Source organism: Polypterus senegalus, chromosome 10 (assembly GCF_016835505.1).
Source record: "Polypterus senegalus isolate Bchr_013 chromosome 10, ASM1683550v1, whole genome shotgun sequence".
Taxonomy (NCBI): Eukaryota; Metazoa; Chordata; class Cladistia; order Polypteriformes; family Polypteridae; genus Polypterus; species Polypterus senegalus.
In genome coordinates, this window is record NC_053163.1 from 11159492 (window position 1) to 11169299 (window position 9808).

General features: G+C 43.4%; 1 protein-coding gene across 1 annotated transcript; it reads left to right on the top strand.

Annotated features, from left to right (window-relative positions):
* Positions 1 to 333: 333 nt before the first annotated feature.
* LOC120536709 (toll-like receptor 13) lies at positions 334 to 8163 on the top strand. Its single transcript, XM_039765159.1, has 2 exons — positions 334 to 2738; positions 6816 to 8163. The coding sequence occupies exons 1-2, from the start codon at positions 382 to 384 to the stop codon at positions 7303 to 7305; spliced, it is 2847 nt and encodes a 948-aa protein (XP_039621093.1). The 5' UTR covers positions 334 to 381; the 3' UTR covers positions 7306 to 8163.
* Positions 8164 to 9808: the final 1645 nt, after the last annotated feature.

Below are 9808 nucleotides of genomic sequence, written 5' to 3' on the forward strand. Positions count from 1 at the left end.
AGCAAACCTAAGAGGATGTATAACTCTGCCCTTACCCTCTTTTTCCCTCTCCAGATTTTCTAAACTATCATGATTCACAGCTGGTTGCTCAATGCCCTCACTGGCACAATTGCTGAGTTTTGATTTTATTTATGGTCTACCAAAAATATATAATTATCAGTCTCAAGTTGGGTTTTCATCCTTTCCATGGTACACAATTTTAATAATATATATATATATATATGTTATTTTCTGCTCTCCACAAAGTTTCGTTATTTGTAAGAAATAAAGGAAACACACAACATAACCACTTCCCCCTATCTCTGTTCTTAGTGGCTTACTGTGAAAAGGAGAAGAGTGAAACAAGATCAGTTCAAACTGAGGGAATCACTCAGCAGGGAGATGGCTCTTCACTCTTATCTGATCTGGCTTGTATGCCTCGGTGGAGCTCAGACCAGTGCTTACAGTTTAAGGAGGTGTTTTCGGCATGCTGGTAAGCCCATACGGATCTCTTGTGTCAATCAGCCCATCAACGAAACACGGGCTGCTGTGCAAGACCTTCCTACCAACCTGGAGTACCTTAATCTCTCCTCCAACCACATCAAGATCCTGCAACAGGGGGACTTTGCTTCTTTTCCCAAGATGACGCTTCTCCGCCTGGATATGAATGAGATTGAGGACATCCAAGAAGGCGCTCTGCGGGGCCTGCAGCTACAAAGCCTAAACCTATCGGAAAACAGGCTAACAACCCTGCCGTCAGATTTCGGCACAAGTCTCTCCAACCTGACATTACTCGTCCTGCGTGGTAACAAATTCAGCAACCTTCCAGACCACCTTTTCAGGCCACTTCTGAGGTTGGATCTGCTAGACATTTCTCATAATCCTCTTTCAAGCATTACTTTTGTGTCCTGTCTTGTTTCTCTTCGAAAGTTGGTAGCCAGGAGTATTGGACCCCAGAGCCTTGAGTCTCAATTTTCACTGCCTGCCAATGTAAATGAACTAAGTCTGTCTTATAATAATATATCCAAGCTGGGACTTAACACAAGTGGAAAATCTAACAAGATACTGAAGTTAGACTTATCTAATAACTCCATCTCAAAAGCAAAGGAACTGGCATCATTGTTTCTCCCTTCTCTGATCTACCTGAATCTTTGTGGAAATCCAATAAGTCCTCTGGAACTACAGTCACTCCTCAAAAGCACATGGGCTCCCAGACTTCTCAACATCAGCCTTTGCTCAATGTCTTACAATGATTCTGAGCACCTACATATGCTTTGTCAAGTTCTGTCCTCAAGACCCACCTGTCACCTAAAATTGAACAAAAACTCATTTGGGAAGGTCCAAGAGGCATTACAAAACTGTACCAAAATCAAGTCCTTAGATCTCTCTGACAACCAAATTGAGGAACCCAAACTTTTCCAAAGCAACCAGACCTTTTTGGAAAGCTTGAAGCTGGCTCATAACCGAATCAGAAGTGTGGATCTGTGTGCTCCCAATGGATCTGCCTGCCTCCCAAACCTTCTGAACCTCACTTTTCAATTCAATCGGCTCTGTTCCATTGGTGGAAATGCCTTCCAGGGACTCAGCAATCTGCGTACCCTGTCTCTGGCTGTAAATCAGATCATCTACATTCATACACTGGCCTTCAATGGTTTGCACAAGCTGGAGAAGCTGGACCTGAGCCGAAATGCTATAGGAGAAGTTTTTGGCTCTATGCTGCACCATATTAACAAAATCAAAATTCTACTTCTGCGCAATAACAGGATCTCAGTACTCTATAAAAAAACTTTCTGTTTCTTGACACAGCTTAGAATCCTTGATCTGGGTGGAAATCAGATCCAACGGATTGAGGCAGACACCTTTCAGGGACTCGGCAACCTGGACAACCTCTACCTGGACCGCAACCTGTTGAAAAGCCTCAGTGGAGGCATCTTTAGAGGTCTCAGTTCCATCCACATCTTAGACTTGGCAAGCAATAATCTCCAATACTCTGAGTTAAAGCTGGAGTATCCACCATTTGTACACTTGACCAGACTGCGGAGACTGAGACTTAATCATCAGGAGCCATATGGGATTCACATCCTACCTAGTAATCTGTTTGCTGGACTTGACCACTTAAATTACCTCGATATTTCTTCTAACAAGCTGTACTCCCTGAACACATTGCCATTTGCCAGCCTCAGTAACCTCACTGCACTTAAGATGAGTGACATGTGCAATGGCGTGTCTCTGATTCCCAATGCAACCTTTGCCAGTCTTCATAAGCTACAGAAAATAGACCTGGAGAATATTGGGATGACAGAGATCCGATCCGAAGTCTTCCATAGCCTAAGCAGAAGCCTCGTTAAACTGAACCTAAAGAATAACATGATCCAGGTGGTGACTTTGAACCTTGCGGAGTTATTTCCTCATCTTGATGAGTTGGATATTTATTATAACCCTCTTGCATGTGTGTGCGAAAATGAAGATTTCCTCAGCTGGACCCTGACATCCCCAACTCAAGTGCCCTCATTTTATCATATGAAGTGTCCAACACTGCAGCCACACAATTCGAAATATCTGTTCAACTTTGACCCCAGCATCTGCTCTGCCAGGCTCGAGCTCCAGGCCTTTTGCATCAGCTGCACGTTGGTTTTGTCAACAGTCATCTTTAGCCTGGCTTATTGTAAAGGACGTTGGTATTTCCTTTATGGATACTACCTGCTCCGTGCCTGGATCCATGAAACCCACCTGAAAAGGCAAGGCCAACAAAGATACAGGTAAGAAATTCAAGGTTTTCCTTGTAATTTGGATACAGATTAGTCACTTACATATCCCATGGTAAAACTGGGTTAGGACATTCTGGTACCTCTGACTGGCCAGGCAGGCAAAATGAGAAATACACATACTGTATTAATAGTGGGATCATTCTGGTTATCCTGTCCAGTTTCAATATTAAACGTCAATAGGAGACCACACCTCACCAAAAGATTTTGGTAACTGAACAATTTAAGCAATGCCTTCTCGACAGTAAAATTTCAAGAGACGAACCTCTAGGTAAATATTTTGGGCATTTATGAAAATGTTTCACTCTGGCTGTTCTAACCAACCTACTTTCAATTATTCCTCACACAAAATCTCATGTAGAGTGGGGGAAATATGTATTTGATCCCCTGCTGAATTTGTAAGTTTGCTCACTTACAAAGAAATGGACAGTCTCTAATTTTATGTTAGCTTCATTTTAATGGAGAGAGACAGGATATCAACCAAAAAATGCAGAAAAAACACATTACATAAAAGTTATAAATTGATTTGCATGTCATTGAGAGAAATAAGGATTTGATGCCCTATAACCCAGCCAGAATTCTAGTTCTCACAGATCTAAATCCGTTAAATAGTTCTCTCGTGAAAAGCAGACAGACAGATGTTGGATTATATATATATTTAAATATACTCAGCAAAAAAAGAAACGTCCCTTTTTCAGGACTGTGTATTTCAACAATAATGTTTTAAAAATCCAAATAACTTTACAGATCTTCATTGTAAAGGGTTTAAACAATGTTTTCCATGCATGTTCAATTAACCATAATCAATTAATTAACATGTACCTGTGGAATGGTCGTTAAGACCTTAACAGCTTACAGAAAGTAGGCATTTAAGGTCACAGTTCTAAAAACGCAGGACACTAAAGAGACTTGTCTACCGACTGTGAAAAACACCCAAAGAAAGATGCCCAGGGTCCCTGCTCATCTGCGTGAACGTGCATTAGGCATGCTGCAGGGAGGCATGAGGACTGCTGATGTGGCTAGGGCAATAAATTGCCATGTCCGCACTGTGAGATGCCTAAGACAGCGCTACAGGGAGACAGGAAGGACAGCTGATCATCCTCGCAGTGGAAGACCACGTGTAACAACACCTGCACAGGATCGGTACATCCGAATATCACACCTGCGTGACAGGTACAGGATGGCCACAACAACTGCCCGAGTCACACCAGGAACACACAATCCCTCCATCAGTCCTCAGACTGTCCGCAATAGGCTGAGAGAGGCTGGACTGAGGGCTTGTAGGCCTGTTGTAAGGCAGGTCCTTACCAGACATCGCCAGCAACAACGCCGCCTATGGGCACAAACCCACCTTCGCTGGACCAGACAGGAGTGGCAAAAAGTGCTGTGCATGAGTTTCTGCATGACAGCAATGTCAGTGATCTGCCATGGCCAGCGAAGAGCCCGGATCTCAATCCCATTGAGCACGTCTTGGACCTGTTGGATCGCAGGGTGAGGGCTAGGGCCATTCCCCCCAGAAATGTCCAGGAACTTGCAGGTGCCTTGGTGGAAGAGTGGAGTAACATCTCACAGCAAGAACTGACAAATCTAGTCCAGTCCATGAGGAGGAGATGCACTGCAGTACTTCAAACAGCTGGTGGCCACACCAGATACTGACTGGTACTTTTGATTTTGAGCCTCCCTTCATTCAGGGACACATTGTGAAACATTTTTAGTTTATGTCTTATGGTGTTGACTCTTTTAGTGTTCATACAAATATTTACACATTAAGTTTACTGAAAGTAAAAACAGTTGAAAGTCAGAGGACGTTTCTTTTTGCTGAGTATATATATATATATATATATATATATATATATATATATATATATATATATATATATATATATATATATAGTGGTGAGTGGCTGGGGCTGCTACACAGCCAGGATGCCCAAGAGGACCGGAGGAGGGCTTGTGCTTCCTCCAGACCACGAGGGGGTGACCGCTCTGATGGCTTTGGGGACCACGGGTAAAGAGCTTGGAAGCTTAACCCTCTAGGGGCCCGTGGTCACCGCCAGGGGGCACCCCGGTGCCTTTGGAGCCCTGAACCTCAGCACACCCGGATGTGCTGGGGGGAAGAAGACCGGGTACACCCGGAATGTTTCCAGGTGCGCAGCCAGCACTTCCGCCACACTGGGGAGTGCCAGTGGAAGATTGACGGGAGGCACCTGGAGCACATCCGGGTGTGTATAAAAGGGGTCGCCTCCCTCCATTCGATGGAGGAGACAAGGATGCGGCCTGAAGAGAAAGAGGCAGTGTAGTATTGGCCTGGACTTTTGGGGACTTTGGGGGTTGTGTGTGCACTTTATACTGTACATAATAGTGTAAATAAACATGTGGTGGTGCATTTAAACATGTCCGCCTGTCTGTGTCCGGGGCTCGTCACCGCCAGGTGGCACTCCAATGCCTTGGGGACCTGTTACCCCAGCACTTCCGCCACACCAGGAAGTGCTGGGGGGAAGATTTAGGACGGCACCTGGAGAGCAGCCGGGAGGACAGCCGGCACTTCCGCCACGCTGGGGCGTGGCCAAGGGAGGAATGCCGGGAACACCTGACGCTTATCCGGGAACTGTATAAAAGGGGCCGTCTCCATTCATTCGAGGCTGGAGTCGGGAGGAGGCAGGACGAAGCACAAAGGAGGTGTGGAGGCGGCCCAAAGAGAGGCATTTGTGGCCAGGACTGTGTATTTGGGGATTGTGCACTGAATTGGGTCTGTGTTTGTAAATATTGTAAATAAACGTGTGGTGGTTGAGAAACAACATGTCCGCCTGTCTGTGTCCGGGTTAGCTCCACAATATATATACATATATATATATATATATATAGAGAGAGAGAGAGAGAGAGAGAGAGAGAAAAGATTGATTATTAGTGCCCTTTTTTTTTTAGTGCCCTTGTTCTAATTTTCATAATTATATGATAAGATCATATTAAACTTGTTCTTCTCCTTCATCTTTTCCCACTTCTTTGTGGAGTTGATGTGCTTCATGAGCCTTCTCCATACAGCTCGGTCCTGTACCTCCTTCCCAGTCAATCCCTTTTTATTTAGATCTTCTTTTGCTTTATCCATGCAACTTTGCTTTGGCCTCCCTCACTTTCTCATCATCACTCTCCCCTCATCCCATGTCCGTACCCCTTCAACCTATTGTCCTGTCCTTTCTTAGACTTCTCTTCCACTTGTGTTGTAACCCTGATCTTCTTATTTCTTATTCTGACGTCTCTTGTAAATCCACACATCCATCTCCACATTTTCATTTCTGTCACATCCAACTTGCTCTCCTGTGCTCCTTTCACTGTCCATGTCTCCGCTCCATACATCATTGTTGGTCTTACCACTGTCTTAAAAACCTTTAAACTCGCCCTAATTCTTTGATTGCACAATACTCCTGATACCTTCTTCCACGTGATCCATCCACACTGCACTCTATGGGTTATCTCTGCATTCAGTTCCCCATTTTGGGTTATCAATGATCCTAGATATTTAAATATATCCACTGTTTTTGATAGCTTTCACTGCAGGCAAACTTCTGAATCCTGATCACAATTAATCCTCATAATGTCTTCTTATTTATCTTCAGTCCTCCATCTTCCAAAGCCCTTCTCCATTCAAAGCACTTTGAGCTACGTTTTTTGTATGAAAATGTGCTATATAAATAAATGTTGGTGTTGTTGTTGTTGTTCCAACCTCCTCTTTACTACTTATTTTCTGTTGCTACACAACACAATGTCATCAGTGTAAAGCCTGCACCAGGAGGGCTGGTCTTTTATCTAATGACTTAACACATCCAAAACCAGATCAAAGAGGACTTAAAGAAGATCCCTGGTACAGGCGTACTCTAAACTGGGATCTTGTCTGTTTCAACAATACTATTTTTAACCCAAGTCTCACACACTCATACATGTCCTGGACAATCGTCACATATATACAGTAAGATCATATTAAACAATTGTATTTATTGTAAAACTGCATCCAGCAAGTAATATTTGTTCTTACATTTTCCACTTAGCATCTTTTGTCCTACTTCTCTCTTCCAGGTATGATGCTTTTGTGTCGTATAGCTCAAAAGATGAAGTCTGGGTTCTAGAGCAGCTGTTGCCCAATCTAGAGGGGAGTTCGGATCAAGCTGACTGCCGGCTGTGCCTCCATCATCGCGACTTTGTTCCTGGCAACCCAATTGTGAGCAGCATCGTGGATGCAGTGTATACCAGTAGGAAAACACTGTGTGTGGTGTCTTCAAACTATCTCCTCAGTGAATGGTGCTCCATGGAGGTACAGGTGGCCCTCCACAGGCTCTTTGAGGAACATCAGGATGTCCTGGTCATCATTTTCCTTGAACCACTATCCCCTCACATGCTCTCCACTTACCACAAGCTACGCCGGATCATCCGTAAAAAGACATATCTGCAGTGGCCGGAGGATACGAATGGTCATAAGTTGTTTTGGACAAAACTTAGGAGAGCTATCCAACCCCAGGGATCAAACAGTTTTGACATTGAGGGAAATCTAGTGCGGTCACACCCTTAAATTCCCTTTAGAGAAGTAATCCAGATGTTTCAGCTAAACAGAGTTTCATTCAAGACACACACCAGGTTCTTATCAACCCCTAAAAATGTTCACTATTTTTGGATTAAGTTAGGCATGTGCCCATCAAGAGAACATTTTGCAACTAATTACTATTTCTGGAAAAAGGAAGAAAGCATTGGAGGTCTAAAAATAAAAACAAGAGTCAGCGACAATTGTGGAAAGTTTCCAGTGAGACCACATAATTAGAACAGCTGTCTCTAATGGTTTGAAGCATTTTTATTTCTGATATCTTGTCAAGGGAACCTGTAGCTCATTAAGATAAGGAATAAACCTGAGACGGGGACACCAGTCTGTCACCATTCACACTCCACACTTACTCATAATGGGCTAACTTAGAGCCACCAGTTTAACTGATACTTAGAGAAGGAAACACCGAAGTGAACATGGACTACATACAGATAGGGAATGAAGTGAAGTGAACCGAGATCCACCTGTTCTAACCATGGCACCACCCAAGGTCCTAGGTTCAAGATTTCTCAGTTTGTCACATGCACAACATACAGTGTACAACATACAGTGAAATAAATGTCAAACTGGTTCACTACTCAGATTATGAAAAAGATACAAGAAGTATAGAAAACTACAAAAGCAATTAAGAAAAAAGAGAACAACTTAAATTTTAAATATAATATGGCTAAATAGAAACAGCTTCAATTTTAAAAATAAACTAACAATATACAATACATAACATATAGTGACAAAGTGACATAATATTATGTCACTTATTGTCCACCCATCCATCCATTATCCAACCTGCTATATCCTAACTACAGGTTTACAGGGGTCTGCTGGAGCCAATCCCAGCTAACACAGGGCGCAAGGCAGGAAACAAACCCCGGCAGGGTGCCAGCCCACCACAGGGCACACCCACACACCAAGCACACATGTCTTTGGACTGTGGGAGGAAACCAGAGCACCCGGAGAAAACCCAAGCAGACATGGGGAGAACATGCAAACTCCACGCAGGGAGGACATGGGAAGCGAACCTGGGTCTCCTAACTGCGAGGCAGCAGCGCTACCCACTGCGCCACCGTCCCGCCCCGGGATGAAATTGTAATCACTAATTAACTTTACCTGCACATCTTTGGGAAGTAGTAAGGTAAACTGGAGTACCCTGAGGTATTCATTTAACTGGAAAAAGCTTAAAATGTTTGTTGTCCCCCAAAAATGGTTTCCATGTGTACTCAAATCACACCAAATTACACAAACATTCAAAGAATTCATTTGATAATAATATCCATCCATCCTCTTCCGCTTATCTGAGGTCAGGTCGCGGGGGTAGCAGCTTAAGCAGAGAGGCCCAGACTTCCCTCTCCCCGGCCACTTCTTCCAGCTCTTCCGGGAGAATCCCAAGGCGTTCCCAGGCCAGCCGGGAGACATAGTCCCTCCAGCGTGTCCTGGGTCTTCCCCGGGGCCTCCTCCCGGTTGGACGTGCCTGGAACACCTCACCAGGGAGGCGTCCAGGAGGAATCCTGATCAGATGCCCCAGCCACCTCATCTGACTCCTCTCGATGCGGAGGAGCAGCGGCTCTACCCTGAGCTCCTCCCGGATGACTGAGCTTCTCATCCTATCTTTAAGGGAAAGCCCAGACACCCTGCGGAGGAAACTCATTTCAGCCGCTTGTATTCGCGATTATTATATATATATTGATAATAATATTAGCAATTAAAACAAATTTGTCATGATTCAACTCTTGGATTTGGCTTTGGGGACTCCTAAATTAAATATTTGTGGTTTCAGGGTTTCTTAGACACAGGGATCCAATAGTAACACTTATTTTTTGTTTCAATGCGTTTTTACAATTTCCGGCTTTCTCATGTGGTGCCATCTTGTATTATTTATGGCCACCATTATTTTGCCATGCTATTGTCAGGGAAGGTCAATGGTGCTCCATGGAGGTACTTCCTTGTTGTCTAATCCTGCGTTAAACCGCTATTGAACTGATGGAAAATCCACATTTCCGAGTCAAGTAATTCCACATAAAAGCTCTACCAAGTCAGAGAATTCTATGAGTTGTGACATAACGCTGACCTGTCACCTTAGAAAGTTGTATAAAAATATACTGTATATACAACCTGCTTGTATAGATATCATATATATACATAACCTAGTCAGCCAGAAATGCCAATTTTTGGTTATTTTGCATTTCTAGCGAAGTGATACATATTTCATATTTTGATTTTGCACTATATTTCCACAAATATGCTATTTTTCTTTAATAATTTTTTGTTTACAGACCAAGTAGCAAATCAACAGTGACCTTCAGATCAAGAAATCATTGCACTTGGGTTAGGAGTATTTCTAAGTATTGCTATTTTTGTTAGACTTACTAGTTTTTGTGTGATTTTCTTGCTTCTGTTTAAGGATTACATCTTCCTGATTGTGATTTGAACTTGTTTGTACTCAGAATTTTTGTGCGTTTTTATTTTCTGTTAATAAATC

Coding starts and splice junctions, on each gene's coding strand:
- LOC120536709 (XM_039765159.1), top strand. CDS start 382: ATGGCTCTTCACTCTTATCTGATCTGGCTTGTATGCCTCGGTGGAGCT. Junction 2,739..6,815: donor CAAGGCCAACAAAGATACAG/GTAAGAAATTCA, acceptor TCTCTCTTCCAG/GTATGATGCTTTTGTGTCGT.